This window comes from Psammomys obesus, unplaced genomic scaffold (genome assembly GCF_907164565.1).
Source record: "Psammomys obesus unplaced genomic scaffold, mPsaObe1.curated_primary_1811, whole genome shotgun sequence".
Classification (NCBI taxonomy): Eukaryota; Metazoa; Chordata; class Mammalia; order Rodentia; family Muridae; genus Psammomys; species Psammomys obesus.
Genome location: NW_026586662.1, coordinates 7,659,752 through 7,684,404, shown reverse-complemented (window position 1 = coordinate 7,684,404; position 24,653 = coordinate 7,659,752). Strand labels below are relative to the sequence as shown.

Below are 24,653 nucleotides of genomic sequence, written 5' to 3'. Positions count from 1 at the left end.
CATATGCTTGTATAAGCAAATAAAAACTTAAAGAAGAACTAATGGATCATAGTCATCAGTGTGAAAGGTTTATCTTGCCTCTTGGTGATCTTACCCTTTCACACTCTGCTTTCCTGTCTCCAAGAAACTACTGCTATGCTTTCTGTCACTGTAGATGAGTTTGTGTTTTCTGGAATTTAATATAAATAGAATATAATGCACTCTTGTCAATTCTTTCACTCAGCACAGTTATTTTGAGATACATTCCTGTTGTCACATATGTCAAGAGTGTTATTTCTTTGTCAAGATAAGTGTCTCTACTGAGAACATTCTAGAATTGTCTATTGTTCTGTTGCTGGGTGGTTAGCTTGTTTTCATGCTTTGACTATTAAAGATAAAGATGCTATGGACGTTTATGCAACAGGCTGAAGAAATACACTCTGCCACTACAATGAGCAATAGTTTCCCACACTTGCCCTAAGAAATGGAGCAATACTCAAAGCACTGCTTTAACTAAAAAAGTTAATACACTTTTTTCTTTAACTGATTACATGGAATTTATTAAGATTTAAATGTCAATATAAGATAACATTTAACATTAATTACAGACCACAAATACAAGACATAGTGTATTAGTTTCTCACAGGTTGAGATCATGGACTCTGTACTATATTTAAAAAAATGTTTGGGTTGTTCCTTTTAAGCTTCATGGTCGATTGTTTTGGGAATTCTTTTACTAACCTTTAGAGTCATTGCTTTATGATTCTTAACCCTGCGCATTAGTGATTTTGACCATGTTTAAGAATCTCCCCATTAAACATACCAAAGTAAAATTGTATTAATCATGGAGTCCTAACTACTTTCCAGAGAATCAGATGAGACTGTTCATACCAAGATATTTGTGAAGTTATAACACGATTTTCTACAGATGAGACTAATGAAAGGCAATGTATGTGACTGACAGGGGCTGAGCCTGTGGTCATCTGGACCCGTAACAAGAGTAGTCTCTTTCACGGCAAGTTTATTCCACAATATCTCCAGCCTTGGTGTTAATGGTCAAATACTTTGTTCTGCACAAAGGCACATCGTTTATTGAATTCAGGGCCTCACATGCTTTCCAGTGGACTGAAGTCCTCACGACCAAAGGAAAATCATTGGCAAAATGTGACCAAACTTATTTTTATAAGCATATTTTGCAGAAATAGGAATAAATCCTTACAGGGCCAAGCTCATGGGAAAGATTCAATTTCCAGGCATGCCTCTTTAAAATTTTTACCTTGGAAATTTCATTGCCTAACATTGTGAGTTTTTTCCTCTGAAGTCTTTTTTTTTTAACAATTAGATTTTCATTTGCGGATGGGAGGCAAAAACATGAGTTTAATCACTCACAGGAGAAGTTTTTCCATCATTTCCTGAAGCTGTAGATTAAAAATTTGTTCTTTGACTGTAGTACTTTATTCAGAAGACCTCGCCACCTATGCAAAACAGTGCCTATCACCTTTGATTATCTTCTCATCTGTCTGACTTCGATTCGAATACTGCAGAGCGGCTCCTTGACACAGAGCAAAGCGAGTTTGCTTTGGTAAATATTAGGACTTTCATCTTTTATCACTCTCCCTTTCCAATATTTTTCTCCTCTGGAGCGATCCAAATCAGAGAGGCCTGTGAGACACAGCTGGTCAAGGCTCGTATGCTCTTCTCTCCAGGCATAAGCTGCTCTTACCACGGTGTCCTCCCGCTCCAAGGCCAGGTGGTGAAGGAGGCAGGAAGACTTTGACAAGACCTGCAGGCAGGCAAGTTTATCCTGCTTCTCACAGGGCCGCTGTGTACTCTGCAGCACCGTACCGTTTAACGGTCCTGCCTGAAGATGTTTGAACTTAAAAATAACCAAGCAAGGATCCCTGTTTAAACCTGTGAGCCTGTATCAGAGTGCTGTGAGGACAACGGCTCCAGACCTGCTTCTGCTGGAGTGACATCCCACCCAGCCTTGGCGTAGCATTACTCCGCCATTTAAAATTTCCAGTCCCTACTTTTTGAGTAACACAGCCTTGCTTTAGTCCATACAGTGCATAATGTGATTTGTCTGTGTGTGAGTTTTGTGAAGACTTGCTTTTGCCCCTGTGTACTCCATTCCTCCAATCTCTCCGTTGATAAGAGCAATTTTTTTTAAAAAATTAAATCCCCTTATTTCTCTTGGCTAACAGGATGTCATCAGGGATGAGATTTAGTCTTGGAGAGAACATGAGGAACCCAGTACCAAGGCAATTAATTGCTCCTGTTTTTTGATCTATCTTTATTGAGGTGTCTTCCAGAGATTTGCTAATGACATTGCCAAGGATGACTGACAGATGCTCAGTAGAGGGCGCTATTTCTGCTCTTTGAGCGGCATGGCGGGTCCTGTGGGGTCCCCGAGCCAGCAGGGTTTCCTCTTCTAATTAGGGCCCATTATCTTGAAAGTGCTCACTCCGTTGGACCAGACTGAGTTAAACAACTGAGGGAAAGGGGACCTTCTAATACTCCGGACATTGCTTTTAATGAAAGCCAGAGAAGAAGTGACATTTAAATTTGTTGTTTTAAACTGAAAGTTCGGAACAGTCTGAGTTTTACTCACCTAAATCCTACCACCTGGATTTCTCTGAATCCTGGAAGTTTCTTAAATACCTTTTGCAACTGCAGAGAGAAAGAAATGTTATGAAATATTCTTTGGTCAGACGGATCGATATCTCAACAAACAAACAAACAAACAAACAAACAAACAAACAAAACCTCTAGACACTTTTGCTGAGTCAGTGAAGGAACAGTTGAAACAGAACGCTGAAACAGCATGACACATCGTACTGCCTCCATCCACAGACACTCATGAAGCCTAGAGAGCACTTTGCTTTTAGCTTTAAAGCCGTACGTGAATACTTCTGAGATGCTTTAAAAAGTGATTTCACATAAAATATAAAGATGGTTTTTGGCCGGAACCTTTCTAACTAGCATTTTCATATACATAGAGTAATACACAGTTTTTTTTTTTTCTATATAGTTAATAATTAGCTAGTGCTGTTTTCTGAATCGAATTAGAGGATTTTGAGAACACAACAATGAGGTATTTTTTGGTTCATTAATTGATTTATTCACTTTACATTCTGATTGGAGCCCCCCCCTTCTCTTCTTTCAGTCTTACTCTCATACCCCTGGCCCCCCACTTTCTCTCTTTCTCCTCAGAAAAGTGAAGCCTCCCATGGGTACCAACTCACCCTGGAACATCAAATCCATCAAATCCCATCAGGACTAAGTGCATCCTCACCCACTAAGGCCAGACAAGGGAGTCTAGCTAGGGGAAAGGCAGGCAGCAGACTCAGAGACAGCCCCCACTCCAATTGCTAGGGGACAAACATAGAGAAGAAGCTGCAGCTGCTACACATGCGCCGGGGACCTAAGTGCAGCCCATGCATGCTCTTTGGGTTGGTGTCCCTTTTCCTCTACCAGGAGTCCTGACTGGCTACAGGAGGTGGCCATTTCAGGCTCCATATCTCCCAATGCTATGAATCTCAGCTAGGGGCAACTCCATAGACTCCTGGGAACCTCCTCCTGTCTTGGAGATGCTCACCACTTATTTCTGTTCTCTCCTGATCCTCTTCTGCAACTCTCTCCACATCTCATTACTACCCCATCCTCCTTCCCACCCCATCTTCCACCCAGTTCCCTTCTTCCATCCACTTCAATGTGTGTTTTATTTCCTCCTCTGAGTGAGATTCAAACATCCCTTCCCTTGGGCCCTCCTTGTTACTTAGGTTCTTTGGGTCCATAGATTGTAGTATGATTATTCTGTACTTAATGGCTAATATCCACTTATAAGTGAGCACATAGCATGTGTGTTTCTGGGTCCAGGTTACCTCACTGAGGATGATATTTTCTAGTTCCATCCATTTGCCTGTAAATTTTATGATGTCCTTGTTTTTAATAGTTGAGTGGCATTCCAATGAGTAAATGTACCACGTTTTCTTTATCCATTCTACAATTGAGGGAAATCTAGGTAGTTTTCAGAGTCAGGGTATTCCAGATGAAGCTGCTGTGAACATAGTTGAGCAAGTGTATATGCCTAGGAGTGGTATAGCTTGGCCTTGAGATAGAACTGTTCTGAATTTTCTGAGAACATGACAAATTGATTTCCAAAGTGTTTGTATATGTTTGCACTTTTACCAGCAATAGACTGTTCCTCTTGCTCCACATCCTCTCCAGCATTGAGTTTTTGATTTTAGCTATTTTGATCAGAGTATGATGGAATCTTAAGTGTCCTTTAGATGTGCATTTCCCTAATGACTACGGATGTTGAACATTTCTTCAAGCGCTTCTTGACCATTAGAGATTCCTCTGTTGAGAATTTTCTGTTTAGCTCTGTACCCCATTTTTGATTATGTTATTTGGTTTGTTCCTATCTTATTTATTGAATTCTTTTATGTATTTTGGCTATTAGCCCTGTGTCGGATGGGGGGTTGGTGAAGATCTTTCCCCATTCTGTAGGTTGCCAGTTTGTCCTATTAACAGGATCCTTTGCCTTGCAAAAGCTTTTCATGAGGTTCCATTTATTAATTGTTGATCTTAATGCCCAAGCTATTGTTGTTCTGTTTAGGAAGTGGTCTCCTGTACCAATGTGTTTAAGGCTATTCCCCACTTTCTCTTCTATTAGATTTAGTGTATTTGGTTTTATGTTGAGGGTCTTTGATTCACTTAGACTTGAGTTTTGTGCAGGGTTATTGATATGAATCTATTTGAATTCTTCTACCTGCAGATATCCAGTTAGACCAGCACCATTTGTCAAAGATACTTTCTGTTTTCTGTTGTATAGTTTTGCCTTCTTGTCAAAAATCAAGTGTCCATAGGTGTGTGGGTGTACTTATAGGTCTTCAGTTTGATTCCATTGATCAATCTGTCTGTTTTTAGGCCAATAAAATGCAGTTTTTATTACCATTCCAGTGTAGTACAGCTTGAAATCAGGGATGGGGATACCTCCTGAAGATAATTTATTTTACAGGATTGTTTTAACTATCCTGTTTTTTTTTTTTATTTTTCCATATGAAGTTGTAAATTGCTCTTTCAAGGTCTGTAAAGACATGTGTTAGAATTTTGGTGGAAACTGCATTGAATCTGCAGATGGCCATTTTTACCATGTTAATCCTACTGATCCATGAGTATGGGAGATCTTTCCATCTTTTGACATCTTCTTCAATTTCTTTACAGACTGGAGTTTTTTGTCATACTGGTCTTTTCCTTGAGTTACACCAAGATAATTTATATTATTTGTGGCTATTGTGAAGGGTGTTGTTTTCCTAATTTCTTTCTCAGCCTGTACATTGCTTGTAGAAAGGGGGGAAGAAAAAAATTAAAAATTAAAAATTAAGTTTGTAGTCAGATGAAGGTGTTTATCAGCTGTAGGAGTTCTCTTGTAGAATTTTGGGGTCACTTACATATACTGTCATATCATATGCAAATAGCAATACTTTGACTTTTTCCTTTCCAATTTGTATCTCCTTGATCTCTTTTATCTTATTGCTCTGGCTAGGACTTCAAGTACTATACTGAATAGTTAAAGAGAGAGTGGGTAGCCTTGTTTTGTCCCTGATTTCAGTGGGATTCATTTAAGTTTCTATCCATTTAATTTGATGTTGGCTATTGGCTTGCTGAATATTGCCTTTATCATGTTTAGCTATGTACCTTGTATCCCTGATGTCTCTAAGACTTTTAATATGAAAGGATGTTGGATTGTGTCAAAGGCTTTTTTTTTTTTTAGCATCTAATAAGATGATCATGTGTATTTTTTGCATTCAGTTTGTTTATATAGTGGATACATTGATGGATTTTTGTATATTGAACCATCCCTGCATTCCTGAGATGAAGCCTACTTGATCATGGTGGATGATGTATTTGATGTGTTCTTGGATTTGGTTTGCTAGTACTTTATCGAGTATTTTTTCATCAGTGCTCACAAGGGAAATTTGTCTGAAATTCTCTCTCTCTCTTAATTTAAAACACTCATTTACTTACTGGAAGGGGAACTGAATTCCTTCATCTCCAGAACCAAGTGTTTCATTGATTTTAGCATGTCCTGGAAGCTCACCATATGCTTTGAGGCTTCTACCTTCATCTGCCTTGTATTTGAAAATGATGTTGTCTTTATTATCCTGGCATTCTTGGAATTCCACCAATATGATATCTGATGTATTTATCTAAATCTTTTTTTCTCAGTTTCCCTCTGATGTGGCTGGCATAGCCTCTTTACACCATGGAAACTCATTGCTTCTAATCATCCGTCCCCCGACACTCTGATTACCAGAGCATATTCTTGCCCATCCTTCCCGAGCACCAGCTCTTGTTCAGATTCATTCTCATTTTGTCAAACATCCTTTTCCTTTATTCTTGGTCATGGCGGCAGGAATGGTGGAGACACTGAAGGGCTCGGTGCATGGAACAAAGGCTGTGGGAGAGGCTGAGAAGTGTGCTTGGCAGAGGTTGGGCACCTCTGTCTCTGAGTTGCCTCCACCTAACGCTCAGCAGTGGGAAAGTCAAAATTCTCTTTCTTTGTTGAGTTTTTGTGTGATTTAGGTACCAGGGTGATTGTGTCCTCATAAAACGAATTTGGCAATTTCCCTTCTGTTTCTATTTTGTGGAATAATTTGAGCGCTTCTTTGAGAATTTGATAGAATTCTGTGCTAAAACCATCTGGCCCTGGACTCTTTTGTCTGTGAGAATTTAATGACAGCTTCTATTTCCTTAGGGTTTATAGGACTATTTAAATTGTTTACCTGATTTTAATTTAACTTTGGTAAGTGCTATCTATTAAAAAAATTGTTCATTTTACTTAGAATTTCTAATTTTGTAGAGTACAGGCTTTGAAATAAGACTTAATGATTCTTTGGATTTCCTTAGTGTCTGTTGTTATGTCCCCCTTTTCATTTCTGATTTTGTTAATTTTGATATTCTCTTCCTGCATTTTAGTTAGTTTGGCTAAGAGTTTGTCTGTCTTGTTGATTTTCTCAAAGAACCAGCTCTTGGTTTTGTTGATTCTTTGTATTATTCTCTTTGTTTCTAAATTATTGATTTCAGCTCTGAGTCCGATTGTTTCCTGCTGTCTACTCCTTTTTTTTTTTCGGGGGGGAGGCTTGTTTCTTTTTGTTCTAGACCTTTCAGGTATGCTTTTAAATAGTTAGTATGAAGTCTGTTAAAGATGCTTAATACTTTCTTTGACAGATGCATTGATTTCTTCAGGCGAATCTTCTGCATCTGAGATTCTTTCTTCCATCTCTTGTATCCTGTTGGTGATTCTTGTGCCTGCATTTCCTGTTCTCTTCCTTAGGTTTTCCACCTCCAGGATTTCCTCAGTTTGTGTTTTCTTTATTGCTTCTATTTACATTTTCAGATCTTAGAGGTTTATTCATTTCCTTCACCTAATTGATTGTATTTTCCTATATTTCTTTAAGGGATTTATTCATTTCCTCATTAAAGGCCTCTAGCATCTTTATGAGATTGGATTTAAGGTCATCTTCTTGTGGTTTGGCTGTGTTAGGATATCTAGAGCTTGCTGTAGTAGGATAGCTGGCTTTGGTGGCCCTGGGTCCTGTTAACTGTGTTTTTATGTTGGCCTTTAGCCATCTGGTTTTCCCTGGTATTGGCTGGATGTTCCTGATGCCACAGGACTCCTGCTTCTTCACCCTCTTTTCTTAGAGGAGACAGTTTTCTGTGTGTCTCAAATTATCTTTTCAAGTTCCGTATTTCTGCTTTTAATAAAAAATCCCCAGGTAGGCCATACTGCCTGTGGACTAAGGTCCAGTTGTTCAGGAAGTCACTCTCCTAACCCTGTACCACCTCTGCCTCACCTTTCGAACTTTGTGGTGATTAGAATGAGAATGGCCCCTACAGGATCATGTGTTTGAATGCTTGGTCCCTAGCTGGTGGACTATTTAGGAAGGATTAGAAGGTGTGGCTTTGTTGGAGGATGTGTGGCTTTTTTTCGAGGAGTTATTTTACTGGGGTTGGACTTCGAGGTTTCAGAACACCCTTCCAGTTGTTCCCCCTTTCTCTTTCTGGTTGATGCCAGTGAATAAGATGAAAGCTCTCAATTACTGCCCCCGTGCCATGCTGCCATGCACCCTGCTTTGATGGTATTGGAATCACCCTCCGATACGGTGAGCAAGTCCTCGATGCAATGTTTTCTTTCCTAAGTTGACTTTGTCATGGTGCCTCTTCATAGAAATAGAAAAGCAAGAAGTACTTTTTTCTTCTGTTATTGCCCTGATGAGTAGCCTGTGGCTGCCTGTCCAGTGAACCAACGCTGACCTCTGTTCCTCCCCATTTATAACATACTCTTCTATTTCTCCAGAGCCCTGTGGGTTATTTCCTTTGGCCCACAACACAGTATGCCCCATCTTCTGCTCACTGGCTGCCACTCACACTGAGCCTGAAAAGTGAAAAGTGAAAATCTCCAGACTCTGCCAGGCCACATCTCTAAGCTCTAGGAGGTGCATGTCCTTTGGCCTAGGGATGGATTTTCTTTATTCATTTTCATCTTCCTTGCTTTTAGAATCCACTGTATTGTCATCCACACAGAAGGGACTCAACAAATATTGCTTGATGAGTTGAGTTCATCTCTTCGTTCTCTAAACTCATCAACATGCCACTGCTTTGTCACCGTGTCTAAAATCAGTGCCACTCCGCATCTCCAGCGTCAAGGACCGTAGCAGTGATGCATCAACAGATAATTTCCAATCTCTTCTGGGGCTTTGGGCTGCATCACAGAAATTTTTTTTTTCCAGCAGACTGATTTACCTTCTAATTATATTTTCTTGTGCCAATATTAAAAATAGCTTTCATTTCCTGAACCTATAGGAACTCTTGTGATGAAAGTAGCTTAATCTGGGTGATAAGGAGAGACTGTGCAGGGCTGGGTTTAAATATTGGTGCTATTACTTTCTAGCTGCAAACTCCTGGGTTTATTGCTTAATGTCTGAGTTGTGGTCTCTTAATCAAAATGGGACAACCATACCTATGCCTCAGGGTACCAGTAAGGAATGAGAAACAAGACACATGTGCCTAGCAGTCAGTGATTTTTCTACTTTTCCACCTGGGTTACTAGCTCACTCTCCCTTCCCCCTAGCATGGACTCTCCAAGGGCAGCGCCAGCTTTTGGACAGTTATTTTTTAAAGACTCAAGCAGGGGAGGCAGATTGAGAGTCCCTACTGTGATGGAAGGAGGTCTGGGGAAATAAGTTTGTGTGCCTCTCGCCTTCCCTGTAGTGAGCTTAACAGAGAAGAACCAGGGAAGAGGGGAGGTCAGGTTATGTAGAGCTGGCCTTTGTTTTGGAGCCCACAGGAAATGTCCTTGTACGTTATTCAGACCTGCTCTGGTGTCATGTGGGAACAGCTTTGGGTCATCAAGGCTCAAGGGTGTGCTGCAGTATTTGGAACAGGGGATAATGACCTCAAGTATTCTCTTTACAGAGACCCTAGCTTACTGTGCAAGAGTCAGTGAAGCATGGAAGTGCCTCCATGGAAGCTGCCCTTGCAGTATCTGGAGGGCTGTCTTCCTTCCCCTCTAGAAGTGCTCCACAAGACAGGCTTTGATGCAGGAGATTTTTTTGTTTATGTTCATGCCCTCTTTGTGAACTTGTCTGAGCTTGATTAAGAATCAGCTTCGCGACAGAGGGTGTAGATGGTATCTAGGGACATGATGACAAAAGCCTTCAGTTAATTCTGCTAAGTAATCTACTGGGGACCTTCCAATCATGAAGCACTAGCCACTAAATTGCTAATTAAGTGCCCACTTAACCTTATTAATAATACTAAATGCACAGGGGTCTCCCTGATTCTGCCAGAATGTATGTTAACGGGGCTATAAATAGCAGCTACAGCTGAGTTTTGCTGAATGTTTGCACAGGAGAAAGCATTCAGACAACAACCAAGTGATTCTTTTGACATTTGTATTAGATTGATCATTAGGTTTATTGTGAAAATTAAATTACTGCAAAGCACTGTCCATTAATTCCTGATTAGGCCCAAATGACTGTGCTAGTACAAGCTATGGGTGGGGCATGCTGATTTGGTTTCTAATGCAGGCCTTGGGGTGGTCCTGCTCAGAAGCCAGGAAAGGGACAGGTGCTACCAACAGAGGACTGGGCCTTAGGTAACGGTAGACTGCAGAACGAGCTATCGGTATTGATGCTACACTCTTTGCAGCAAAATTGGACAAGACATAGGCTTCTTTGCTTAGTAAGCTTTTCAGGGGCTAGTGGGTGATTTAATGATACAGTTACATCTTTTCCATAAACGTTCATTTGGAAAAAAATAGGAAGTATAAGGTAGTGATGAAGAAACAAAGCTTAACTCTCTGGGTTGGGATCTTTTCTTTGCCAGTGTGGTGGTTTGAATAGGTCTGGCCAACATAAAATCATGTGTTGGAATGCTTGGGCCACTATTGAAAGCTTGGTGTCACTATTAGGAAGTGTGGTCTTTTTGGAGGAAAGATGTCACTGTAGGGGTGAGCTTTGAGGTTTCTATGCTCATGCTTTTCCCAGTGTAGAGTGAAAACCTCCTCCTGGCTGCCTTTGGATCAAGATGTAGAACTCTAGGCTTCTTCTCCAGCACCATGTCTGCCTGCGTGCTGCCATGCTTCCCAGCATGATGATAATGAACTAAACCTCTGAAATTATAAGACAGCCCCAATGAAAAACATTTTTTCTTTATAAGAGTTGACTTGGTCATGGTGTCTCTTCAAAACAATAAAACTCTAACTAAACCCATGGCAGCTCAGTATCAAAGTGGGTTCTCTAGTAAGAGGAACAGGGACTGTCTCTGACATGATCTCAATGGCTGGCTCTTTGAGCTCCCTCCATTCCCCAAGGGAGAAACAGCCTTGCTAGGACACAGAGGAAGACATTGCAGCCAGTCCTGAAGAGACCTGATAAGCTAGGGTCATATGAAAGGGGAGGAGGACCTTCCCTATCAGTGGACTTAGAGAGGGGCGGGGAGGAGATGAGGGAGGGAGGGTCAGATTAGGAGGGAATGAGGGAAGGGGCTAGAGCTGGGATACAAAGCAAATAAACTGTAACTAATATTAAAAAATTAAAAATTTAATTAAAAAAAAACCCTAAGACAGACAAGTAATGGCTGTGTCGGCTGAGGTTGTTAATTTGCCTCCTTGTGCTTCAGTTTCCTCACTCAGTAAAGGGAAAATGACACTTAAGTACTGCCCAGTTTTATATCAACTTGGCACAAGCTAGAGTCATCAGGGAGAGAGGAACCTCAACTGAGAAAGTTCTCCCATTAGATAGGGCTGTAGGCAAGCCTGTGGGTCATTTTCTTAACTAGTGATTGATGGGGGAAAGTTCTGCCCATTGTGGGTGGTGCCATGCCTGAACTGCTAGTTCTGAGTTCTATGGGAACGTAGGCTGAGCAAGCCATAAAGAATGAGACAGTGAGCATCATCCCTCTGTGGTTTCTGCAGCAGATACTGACTCTAGGTTCCTGCTTTGCTTGAGTTCCTGTCCTGACTTCCTTCAATAATGAACAATGAGTTAGGGTCAGGATTAGGGTTAGAGTCTAATAATAGTCTCTATTATGCTGTTTTAGACAACCAGAGGATTCACAAGTTAAGGAAGAGTCTGTGGCTAGGTAGCAAAGGAGCCTTACTTCTCATAGTTTGAGAATTCAGTGCTCGCCTCTCATGTAGAGAGGAGATTATACATAAAACCTCTTTAATCTCCCATCCCTCTCATCATCCACAGAAAGTCAATTAAATATAAAGCATCATTTATACTAGCTTGAAAGTGAAGGATTTTGCAATGTTCATAAACCACACACAAGTACTTAGACATGGATTATTAAGCAGAAAGAACTAATGGAGTCTTTGTTACTTGGTTCCATTTGGTATTTAAAATGCTCTTTAGCAAATCCTTGATACAGTTAGGATATTTTCAGAGCATCTGGGAGCCATGATGAGACCTGGCCTTCCTTTTCGGCCTTGGCTTATACTCCTTCTTTACCATCTCTTTCTTTTTCATTCCAGTTGACAGAAATACAAAGTATTCACAATTTTTCTTCACTTTTAGTATTCGCTCCTGGTGCCTTCTGGGTCTAGATAACATTTACACATATTTTCACTGCACACAGGGAAACCACAGCAGACCAAAGAAATGGTTTTAACAAAGTCCAACCTAGTGAACCAATATGATTTTGTTTTTTTAATTGGAGTTACATACGGGCTTATATGTGAAGGAGTCTTTATAAGACTAGACACAGCTCAAATGGAGCTGCACCCCTAGAAAGTCCACTCCAACACTGGTGATGACCCAGGAGAGCTGCATTCCTGGAACTCATTGCAGGAGCTGGAAGTAGCTCTAGAGGTCTTGGAATCTCCTCTCTGCACTCCACTCTCCCCACAATTGTTTCCTGTCCCTATAGCCTTGAGGAGGAGCCTTTGCGAATAGTGTTCACTTCAGCATACCTAAAAGTGCGATGTTGGTTTAATTCCAGAATTTCATGAGCTTCCCTCCTGGAGGGAATATTTCAGTTCAGAGAGAATTAATTTGATATTCAACAATTGCCTTTCTGTATGTCTCACTTCCGGTGGTCTGTCACAGGAAGTTATGTGCTCCCATTTTGGGTTTGTTGCCTCTGTGGTGGACTCACTCTACCTGGTATGTACCTTTTGTAACAGCCCTGGTCATGTCTATAATCCTTCCTGTCCCTTTTTTCCCCCATTCTCATCTGCCACTCTCAGCATCCGTTGTCTACACTTAACAACATAGTTGGATTTATCCTGCAGAGAGTTCAAGAACATTTTAATTCAGCCAAAGATGAAGAGATACGATAATGTTCAAAGATAGAAAAGATACCTTGGGTTAACTTCTGCTGTAGCAATTGATGAATAAACACTTTAATTATGTCCACTTAATGTCATGTATTTAAATTGCATCAAATTGCAAAGGTAACATTGGCAGTGTAGTGGTAAACACTGATGCCTTTCAAATTGCAGAAGTGGAATTCTTAACAGGGATATGATATTACGAATTGGAAATTCATATTTTAATCCATTAGATTCTCTAGTTGGTGCCTAGGTGATCATTTGATTTTAATGATCTAAAATTTCAATCAGTGTTACTGATAAATAATTGACATATGAAAAGATGAACACTTTTAATATACACCTTGATGTATTTTTGAAAAGTTTGTATACTTCTGAGTCATTACCATTACGGCAATTTACATATGTAGACTATTTGACACTTTTAGTTAAGTGCATTTAAAACATTACAAATTAAATATAATTTAAACATAAATAACATCCACCAATGGAAAAGCTGGATTGGATAATTTGCCCCAATATTTTGGAACTTAATGTAGTATTAGTTTTCTTTTTAGTGGTTAACGACGGGTGCCTGGCTAAAGGGGCTAATAGCCAAAGGATGCATAATATTCTGTTGGGCCGCACATAGTGCCATGACTTCGGATTTGGGTGTGGGGGCTGTGCCCACCCACCTGCAGTTGGCACTGTCGCACCAGCTCCTGGTAGTTTGGAGACCCGGGGAGCTCCGCCTTAATCCTGTGGTTTGGCAGAGAGATGCTGAACTCCACCTTCTCCTCTGATGAAAATTCAGACACACGAGTAGGTTCTGATTTGTTTTCCTGGATTAAAAACAACAGCAACAGAAGGGCCTCTATTAATGTAAAACAATACACAGTCAACTATATTATGCAAGACGTGTTGCCATTGTGTCAAGAAATGGACTGTGAAGGTCCGAGTGGTTTTGGAGTAGAAGTCTTGTAATTAGGAGTTGCCTGTGAGTTTTAGTAAGAGTTAAAATACTGGAGCTCTATTGGGCTGGTTATTTCTTTACTTCTTTGAGTCAGGGCCTCACTCTATAGCCCGGGCTGGTCTTTAATTTCAGCAGCCTTCAAGCTGTCTTTACTTATTTTATTTTGAGGCAGAATCTCACTGTTGCCCAAGCTATTCTCAAGCTTGCTATATAATTAAGGCCGGCCTTGAACTCTTGGTCCTGCCTCTCCCTTCAAGCACTGGAGTTACAAGCATACACCTCCCTATCCACCTCAAACATATTTTAAAATAACGAATAGTAATTGTCTATACTTATAGGATACAATGTGATGTTTTGATATATGTTTATAATCTGGGCAGATTGTGTCAGGTTTATTAATGTATCCAGCACCTCAAATTCAAAAACATCTTTGTGTGTGTGTATATGTATGTGTGTGAGTGAAATCTATTTTCCTAGCAACCTGTGAGTATATCCATTTTAGTCAACATTCTGTGTAACAGGCCACTAAAGATGATTCCTTAGATATGACTGGAATCTGTGCCCTTTGGTTCAGTGTTCAAATTCTCTCCTCCTCTGGACTCTGGGGGGATTGTTCTACTTATAGTTCACATATGAAAAATAGATTTTTAAATGGCTCTCACTAAGTACCTTCAGAGACTTCCTATTACTTGTAGTTAGAAACCTAGACTTTTTTTCTGTATATTTAATATTCTTTATAGTCTTATTCCAATCTACTTGAATAATTTTATTTCCACTCTGCAGCCATGACTGCTATATTAATCAAAGGTTACATTGTTCTGCTTTTCTCCTGGAGAGTCTACTTAAAATGCTCTCCCCCCTTCAGCAATAACACCCCGTCTTCCTCTCCTTTAATTCTCCCTTCCTCATATGCATTCTATCTTTTGTCTGAAATACTCTTTTAAAATTTATTTATTTATTTATTTTGATTATTACAATATATTCACTTTGTATCTCAGCTGTAGGCCCATCCCTCGTCCCTCCCAATTCTCCCATGCCCCTGTCCAAGTCCACTGACAGGGGAGGTCCTCCTCCCCTTCTATCTGACCCTACCCTATCAGGTCTCATCAGGACTGGCTGCATTGTCTTCCTCTGTGGCCTGGTAATTGTGCTCTCCTCTCACAGGGAGGTGATTAAAGAGCCAGCCACTGAGTTCATGTCAGAGACAGCTCCTTTTCCTCTTACTAGGGAACCCACTTGGAGGCTGAGCAAAGGGTCTAGGTTATCTCCATGCATGGTCCTTGGTTGGACTATCAGTCTCAGAAAAGACCCCTGTGCCCAGATTTTTTGGTTCTGTTGCTCTCCTTGTGGAAGTGCCTGTCCCCTCCAGATCTTTCTATCTCCCCCTTCTTTCTTAAGATTCTCTGCACTCTGCCCAAAGTTTGGTTATCAGTCTCAGCATCTGCTTTGATACCTTCCTGGATAGTCTTTCAGAGGCCTTCTGTGGTAGGTTCCTGTACTGTTCCCTGTTTTCTCCTGCTTCCGATGTCTATCCCATTTGCTTTCTGAGTGAGGATAGATCATCTTACCCAGGGTCCTCCTTCTTGTTTAGTTTCTTTAGGTGTACAGATCTTAGTATGTTTATCCTATATTATATGTCTAATATCCACTTATAAGTGAGTATATACCATGTGTGTCTTTCTGCTTCTGGGATACCTCACTCACCATGATCTTTTCTGATCATTTGCTGACATGCTGTCTTTTGCTTGTACTCCTGAAGCACTCTTTCCTTTTCTGTAGTATAGACATTTTACCTCTGCTTCCTCTGAACTCCAGTGCCACTGACTGGACTTTTAACCTCTTGTTTGGTACCTACTTTTGCACTTGCTCATTGTCCTCTCTCTCTCTCTCTCTCTGCAAGTCTTGTTGGTCCACACAATTCTCTACTGTACAAAATCCCCAAAAGTAAAACCAAGGGGCTATTTATATATAAAACTCACTGGGTATCCAAGTCTAAAGAGTGTACTCCCTACAACCTGTCCCGGCTTATCATTTTGTCCCAGTAATTTATCCTGCCATCTTTAATCATAGCACACAAGATATTTTGTTATATACAATTGCACATATATGTCCCTTGTTGCAAGAACAATCTTGGTTTTCTTTGGATATTTGTTGTACATCTCTAGTCTTGGCACATCAGTGGATTTCAGTAAAATATTTGCTGACTAAAAGAATGGGTCATAGATACAAACAATAAAGGATGTTCCTCAGGGGATATGGCTGATGTCAGATGAAGTATTTGGGGATAATTACACAGATGGAGGTATCTACACTAGATATTGAAGCATGTGGGACACAGACAATGTGAAGAAAGAGAGAAGAAAGACTCGTCATCCTACAAATTTTATGTTAAATTCTGAATTATGAAATACTTTTTTCCCAGTAGCACTTTGCCTGTTGGTGAGGCAGAATTTTCCCACAAAAACATGTTATTTTTTCTTCTTTGTTCACAACAATAGTTCAGCTGTACCTGTTGCCATCTTGCCTGAAGGGCACACCAAGTGGCCAGCAGGCTGCTCATCAGGATTTCTCATGCAGAGCTGGTCAAATGATTTTTGTTCCCCTTCACCCTGCCCTATGCCTTGGAGGGAAGTTCAAAGGATGTGAAGAGAGAGGAAAAAAAAGAGCATCTCATTCTAGAGTAGGTGTGGCTGTAGCAGTGGAAGGATGGAAAGTTCTGACTTGTCGTTCTTTGGGTTGCCAACGCCACCACTTCTCATGAGTAATGAGGTCAGCGTTTCTCTGCTTCAGCACTGCATGGATTTAGGTTTTGGGAAGGCTAAAAACTTCCTGTTTCGGTATTCTAACTCTAACTCTCGCAGCTGCACCAGTCTACATGGTGGCTAGCGTGCCTCTGAGCTGTAGATCACTGTTTCTGTTTTCCGCTTGCTCACCGTGAAGGATTTTGAAACATAATTGGTATACTTACGCTGCACATACAGAAACTAATACTTGACTCTTGCTGTCAACAAGGCTTATGTTTTAGTATAGAGTGAGTGAATTCATTGTGATTGATTGATTTTAATGCTTGAGGAGCACCTGTTACTCACAAGTAACAGGTATGGGGAGAAGAGTTTCTGCATGCTTTTTGTAATTTTCCCTATCTTACCCTAGTTCTCAACCTATTATTTTCTTGGTCCTTACAATGACTTAAGAATAGTGAAGAGAATAAGGTCACGGAGATAGTCTGAGGGATGGGATGAAAACACAGTACTGAAAATGGTGAGTATCTGATCCATTCACCCCTTTGCCTATTTTGCTGAAGAAAACAAGCCAAGGCTAGAGATATGACTAAACTTGTAATTGCAGAATCCAAGGAAAAGCCAAAGGTGCGTGGCAGCTTGCCTATAATCCTAGCACAGATGTTCCACATACATGTGAACATGCATACACATATGTATGCACACCACATACACAGAGATATGAGGAAAAAGAAAACATAAAAGACCAAAAATGTGCATGAAAAACTGTACCAACTCAGATCTTCTTACCATTGTGGGCTTCTGGATATCTTTGAGGGTGTCACTGAGAATCTCATTGAGCTGTGTATCATCAGGAGGGAGTGGGAAGGGCCCCAGTGACATGCTGGAAACATCTGTAGAAATTAGAAAGATTTCAGGCACAAAAATAAGACTAGAAGAATTTAAACTAGAGCAAGGTCAAGATTCTATAATTCCTTATGTCTTTTCTGTCACTATAGAATTTACAGATAAATGCATTATAAATTTGTTTTTCAAAGTTCTTATATGTATGGTTTTTTGTTTTTTTTTTTTAAATTGAAGTCACACTTCCAATATTTCCATGAAGTTGTTCCTTTTGGGACCGAAATTTGGGGTTGTCCTACATGTGGTACAGTTAAATGATTTGTATAATGAGAACTGATTAATGTTTCTTTTTGTGACTATGCAAAGGAGAAAAGACAAGTATTTATATTGAATTTGTTCTTCTGAAAACTATCTTAGAATGTTGCTCAAGTCTTGAAAGTCTAGATTGTTTTAACAATCAGTAAATTTTTTTAATTTATTTTTTAATATTAGTTACAGTGTGTTAACTTTGTATCCCTGCTGTATCCCGCTCCCTCTTTCCCTCCCAGTCCCACCCTCCCACCCTCATCTCCTCCCTGCCCCTTTCCAAGTCCACTGAAGAAGTGCTTTTAACCACTGAGCCATCTCTCCAGCCCCTCAAGACGCCCTTTAAAACACTCTTTACAGACCACCAAAAACCATTTCAGATACCTGGAGAACACTTAGAAACATATAATGATACCAACAAAGGGGCTTCTGTGTTCTATTCAAGGCATAAATCATTTTAATTATGTATATTACTATTTTATCATAAGTTATGTTTTTTAGAAATGTTCATGGAATACAGTGTTGTGATTAGTTTATACTTAGTAAGAAATTGCTGTCCTTTTTATTTAATTAGACAAAACAAATTTTTTTTGGTTTAGTTTTAAGCCTTAAGAAACAGGACATATCAATTAAAAAATTGTTCTTTCCCCATTCCCCAAGTCTCTTTAACTGTTTTTTTTTAGCTATATGAGGTTCTGTGATGTCACTGCACTGAGTGTGGAACTCTGACTTTTAGTGGGACCATTTGAGTTAGCTGAAGAAATCATTTAAACATGTTTATATATATTTTAGTTTCTTTTTATTATTTCATGAGTATTTTTTTTTTTTTGCCAGTATGTACACCTGTGCACCTAGTGTGTGACTGGCACTGCAGAGGTCAGAAGAGGTTACGGGATCCCCTGGGACTGGAGTTAGAGATGGTTGTGGGCTGTAGTGCTGAGAATCAAACCTAGGTCTACTGCAACAGCAACAAATGCTCTTTGCCACTCCCCAGCCCAAACAGACTTATATATTTTCAATGGGCACATAACATTATACATGCTTATGGGATATCAAACATGCGCATTATGTAAATGTCTAAACTGGAGTCACTGCATCTATTTCTTTAAACATTTAACATTTCTTTCTGAAAATAAAAATCATTTTTTTTCTTTTTAAATACACAGTAAATTATGATCACTTATAGAGTCACTTCACTGTGTGATAAATATTGGATAAAATAGTACACGCCATTTGGTCGATGAGAATCTGGAAGGATGGTGTCTCTGGCACCCTCCTTGACAGCTGTAGCTGAACAGTCTGTTGCAAGCACTCAAGATGAAGACAGTCTCCATCCTGAGGGAAAAATTCAAATGAGCCAAACTATATAATTTTATGACCAATTGTTTTTTTTTTTTTTTACCATATTTTTATAACAATGAAAATAGCTTAGGAGGTATACTAGAGGAAATTTTTCTTTTGTTTGAATGTCCTATTTTGTTGTCCTTAAAAGAAAAATTATTGGGACCGATGAAACTAAGACCAGCCATCAGGTGGTATGAGCTAATCTCTTAATACATTTAGCCTTCTTTGAAGATTGCCTTCACTCTCTGCACACCTAAGGTGTCTAGTAATCTGGATGGGCAGCTCTTGTCTTTCAGAGCTTGGAACGCACCACTCCGCACCCTTCTTGTTTTTAGAGTTTCTGTTGCTTTCCTTAGTTTGCATTTTTTGTGTAACTTGTTGTCCCTCTGTTGCAGCTTTCTTCTGCATACTTAGCGTTTAAACTCTACTGTTGAAAGAAGGAGGTTCTTTTCTGGTCTTGTCTCTTTGTCATTCTAATGCCTCCTGTATCCGGATGGCCACTTCTTTCCCTGGGTTTGGGAAATTATCTGCTATAATCTAATTGGCTCTATTTTCTGTGCATTTATACATATACATACACATCCCCCCCTCTCCCCTCTTTCTTCTGTGTTCATGGTTTATAAATTTCAGCCTTTAGTGGTGTCTCATAGTTCTCACATGCTCTGTTTGTATCATTTCATATGATATCTGTCATTGTCTGAGTGTCATTGTCTGAGTGTTACAATTCATAATAATGCCTTCAAGCCTCCCACTTTATCAATCTATTGGTGAGACTGTCTGCTGAATTTTTACTTGACCTACTGAAATTTTCATTTTCATAGTTTCAATTTAATTGTTAGTTTTTCTATTTCATTAGAGAATCACCCATTCTTATAGCCATTCTTTTAGATTCTTTGGCTGGGTTTCATTTCATTTACTCTTATTAGAATATATTACCATGGAATCAGTAATTTCTGGAAGAGGCACAGTGCCTTTATTTATTTTTAATTTTTATGTTTCATAAGTTTCTGTGATGGTACATGTGTATCTGGCCTTAGGTCATTGACTGGATTTTTTTAATCAATAGTCTTCAGTTAAAGACCTTAGAGTGTTTAATTGAGATTAAGTTATTGTAGGGTTGAGGTATCAGTCAGTCTCCATTGAACTGTGCGTAGCTCAATAGCTAAACCTCAGCCATTGTGCTCGACTCACTGTAAACAAAGTGAGTGTAGAGTTCTATCTACAGAAGCAAAGCAACCTAACGAATAGACCCACTGTCAAAAATGGCTCTTTTGTTGTCCTCTATTTTTTTTTTTTTTCAGTAATGAAGTGGCTGTCAGTGCGGATATGATGAAGACTGGAGTGCCAGCAAAGCCCCTCTGGTTGCCAAAGTAGTCTGAATACTGCTGGCATTCTCCTGCAAATCGCAGAACCTCTTCCAAGCCTTAAAATTTAGTTTAAATTTAGCCTTTATTGTAAAATATTTAATTTTGTTTTGAAGGTTCTTTTAAAGACAGAAAAACAGCCAGGCACAGTAGTACATCCTTGTAATCCCATCACCCAGGGAGGCAAAGGCAGGTGGATCTCTGTGAGTTCGAGGCCAGCCTCATCTACAAAGTGATTCTAGGACAGCCAAAGCTGCACAGACAAACCCTGTCTCAAAAAAGCAAGCAAGTAACCAACCAACCACCAAAAACTCCCAAGAAAAAACAAATTTTAAGGCTATTAATTTGATTGTTTTTCATGGTATAAAAGAAAGTAGCAGGAAATATCTTTTTTTTTTTTAATGAACTATCTTTTAAACAAACACTTCCTGTGAAATCAGTCTTGATATTAAGAACCACAGGTCAAACTTCACCCGTATAAAAGGGGAAATAACCAGTTGATTCTGTTTTCTTGTTTATGTTTTCATTTTTTTTTGTTTTTGTTAAAGAATTTTCACTACATTTTGTAATTGAAATTGAGCTAGTCTTATTACATTATCTAGAAATAAGTCTAGAAGTGGTAAATTATTTTAACTTAGAAGAAATATAAAAATGAAGTCACAGAGTTTTTCTGAAGTTAGTGAATAAATATGTGAATTTTATTCTCATTGTCTAAAAGTCTCTATTTTTTAGTGTATGAATTTAAAGAAGCATTTTCCTTCCATTTAAAAAACTGAGCTTCACAAGGAGAGGAACAGAACCAAAAAAACTGGGCACAGGAGTCTTTTCTGAGGCTGATACTCCAAAAAAGGACCATGCATGGAGATAACTTAGAACCCCTGCACAGAAGTAGCCCATGGCAGCTCAGTGTCTATGAGGATTCCCCAACAATAGGAACAGGGACTGTCTCTGATATGAACTCAGTGGCTGGCTCTTTGATCACCTCCCCTTATCAGACCACAGAGGAAGACAAAGAAGCCAGTCCTGATGAGACTTGATAGACTAGGGTCAGATGGAAGGGGAGGAGGACCTACCCTATCATTGGCCTGTGGGAAAGGCATCGGAGAAGAAGAGGGAGGGAGGAAAAGAGGGATTAGGAGGAGATAGGGGAGGGGGCTACAGCTGGGATACAAAGTGAATAAACTGCAATTAATAAAAATAAAAAAATAAAAAAAACTGAGACAGGATCTTATATATGAAATACTTTATGGCTTCAAACTTACCATGTTGCCAAGACGATATTGAACTTATGGTTTCTCCTGACCCCAGTTTTTGAGTGTTGGGCTTACAGGCATAGACCACCATATCCAGTATAAGTGAGTTGGGAACCTGGAGACTGATCCATCTAGGCAGTCTACTGAGCTCCATCCCCCAGCTCCAAAATTTGCTTTCTCAAAAACATTATTAACATTGCTACTAAAATCAATTAAAATGAGGAAAAATGCCTAGAAGTTTAATAGTTCTATATACTCGAAAGTATAAGTAAAATGAGACTATTTGAGAGCATTTGATGCTCTTGTAGAGGACCTGAGTTTGGTTCCCAGCCCTCACATGGTGGCTCACAACCATCTATAACTCCATCCCCAGGTGATCTAACACCTTATTTTAGTCAGTGCCACACACGTACATATATGCTGGCAAAACTTTTTAAAAGTGTATATGTGATATTTATGTTATGTTGAATACACTGTATTGGTATGTAATTCAGTCTAATCTTGAATTGACTATATAGTCCAGGTTGGCCTCAAACTCATGATGTTTTTGGCCTCAATTTCCTGAATACTGAGATTATAGGCACGTGCCATCCGTCATACTCACTAAAAGTAGTGCTAAATTATAAGGAAAATGGTAAGACTGCCATAGTAAAATCCATGAAAAGTAAAATTTAAACATCTAATAAACATAAAATTATTACTATTATTTGGTAAATACCAAAATTTTATATTCAGGGCAGGTGACTCTGCAACTAAAGGTACTTGTTATACAAGCCCAATGACCTGAGTGTGATCCCTGGAACCCATGTGAAAGTAGAGGAGTGAACCCACTCCAGAAAGTTATCTTCTGACCACCACGTGTGCGTGCCTACACTCCTCTGTACTCCTCACGCGCATGTACACACTAACACAATAAAAAAGTGTGAAAACTTAAGGTTAAGATTGTATGTTAAGTACTCCCAAATGTGTGATGAGACAGGTGCTTGCCAGTTTAATCCGTCATTTATTATTTAAACTGTAATAAAATTTCTGGAAAATCTTTGGCCAAATCCACGAAAATAGAAGCTTAGTATTATTTTGTCTGTAGTGCATGGACTGAACCCAGGACATCCAACTAGGCAAGCACTCTCCACTGAGCTATCTCAGAAATCAGCAGTCAGTTTAGCAATGGCAACTGAGAAATTAGTGATTTGAAAGTTATTTGTGCTTAAATGCATTGATCAAACAGTATTTGTTATGTACCTAGACATTCAACAACAAAACCCAAAGCTCTAGAAGTGAGAGGACGCATCATAAGTTATACCACCTTTCATCAAGGAGCGCTTTACAAATACCTTTTGCATGAAGGTCTGAATTGACTTTTGGAAGTAGACGAGATGTGATCTAAGCTTACCTGTGGGTAATGCAGGGGTTTTGGTGGTCTCTGCCAGTGTCTCCCTCGGAGCTATTTCATCTTTTCTGTTAGCACACAAAGAAGGAAAGAAGTGGTGTTTTAGGGAAACTTGAAGATACGGAGCCCACATTTGAGTGTGCCTTACTATATAGATGAAACAGTAGAGAACAATCATATTTCCATCCAGATTTATCTGTTTTTATTAACTGAACTGATATTTGAATCTATCTGTCTGTCTGTCTGTCTGTCTATATATCTCACTGAGGAAAATTTCAAATAACCTCTTTGATGGTTATACCTGGCTCTCCGTGTCTTCCTCTCAGCCTCTGGGCTTTGTGTGGTTTTAAGGGGGAATTTATACAGTAGGCAAAATTGAACTCCAGGTGTGTCCTAATGTTGTACTGTCCCATTGCACATTCAGTGTTCTTGCCATAAAAGTAGTAGATGACATAATTGAATACTGTAATATTTCCTTACAAACCTCAGATTTCTTATCCAACAAAGAACTGTTGTAGTTAAAGGAATGGAAGGGAACTAGTTTCTGGATAGTACAGGTTTATTAAATCTGTATTCTTTGCACAACAATAGCACGTAATGAGAACCAGCCAGGAGGTCGGGGTTAAGACTTCAGATTAATAAATGGCAATATGGGAGATATTCTAGGGTCAGACCAAAGGTCATGGCGGCAGAGTTGTCTGCATGTACAGTATCAGTCCATTACTAATAGGAAACAGGGAAAAGGGACTGTGCTAGTGATAGCTTTTGAATCTCACTAAAAGATTTGTTTCTCTAATCTTTGAAGTCCCAACTGAAAGCACCATTTCTAGCCTGATATATAATTTTCTGTGTTTCATGATGACAGATGATGTGAAGAAATAACTGGCATTCCATTCTTACAGAGCCTTCTAGACTGGACAGAGCCAACACTACCACCTGCATATCTCTGTCATGGCAACGCTTTCCAAGATATGAGGAAGAGTAATGTTTAAAACATTATCAGCCTTTTCTAGCTTCTCTTTCTTTCATAACATTCCCTGCACTCTGCCCAAAGTTTGGCTATGAGTCTCAGCATCTACTTCGGTACCCTGCTGGGTGGAGTCTTTTAGAGGCCCTTTGTGGTAGGATTCTGTCCTGTCCCTGTTTTCTTCCTCTTCTGATGTCTATCCCGTTTGCCTTTCTGAATGAGGATTGATCATCTTATTCAGGGTCCTCCTTCTTGCTTAGCTTCTTTAGGTGTACAGATTTTAGTGTGTTTATCCTATCTTATATGTTTAATATACACTTATAGTTATATAAGTAAATATACCATGTATGTCTTTTTGATTCTGGAATACCTCATTCAGGATGATCTTTTCTGGATCCCACCATTTGCCTCTATATTTCAAGATTTCCTTGTTTTTAAATGTTGAGTAGTATTCCATTGTACAACAATTTCTGTATCCATTCCTCAGTTGCAGGGACATCTGGGTTGTTTCCAGATTATGGTAATTACAAATCAAGCTTCTATGAACATGGTTGAGCAAATGTCCTTGTTGTATACTTGAGCATCATATGGATATATGCCTAGGAGTGGTATAGCTGGATCTTGAGGTAGCACTATTTCTAATTTTCTGAGAAAGTGCCTGGGGGGGGGC

The 24,653-nt window shown here is 39.5% G+C and overlaps 1 protein-coding gene across 1 annotated transcript in view; it reads right to left on the bottom strand.

The window, feature by feature from the left end:
• The window catches only part of Impg1 (interphotoreceptor matrix proteoglycan 1), a 112,653-nt gene that overhangs the window by 78,375 nt on the left and 9,625 nt on the right, over window positions 1-24,653 (bottom strand). The window contains exons 4-7 of the mRNA XM_055602500.1: window positions 23,020-23,084; window positions 17,306-17,409; window positions 13,498-13,644; window positions 2,591-2,649 (exon numbers count right to left, since the gene is read on the bottom strand). Of these exons, the coding sequence (XP_055458475.1) occupies window positions 2,591-2,649; window positions 13,498-13,644; window positions 17,306-17,409; window positions 23,020-23,084 (375 nt within the window). The remainder of the gene's footprint in view (window positions 1-2,590; window positions 2,650-13,497; window positions 13,645-17,305; window positions 17,410-23,019; window positions 23,085-24,653) is intronic.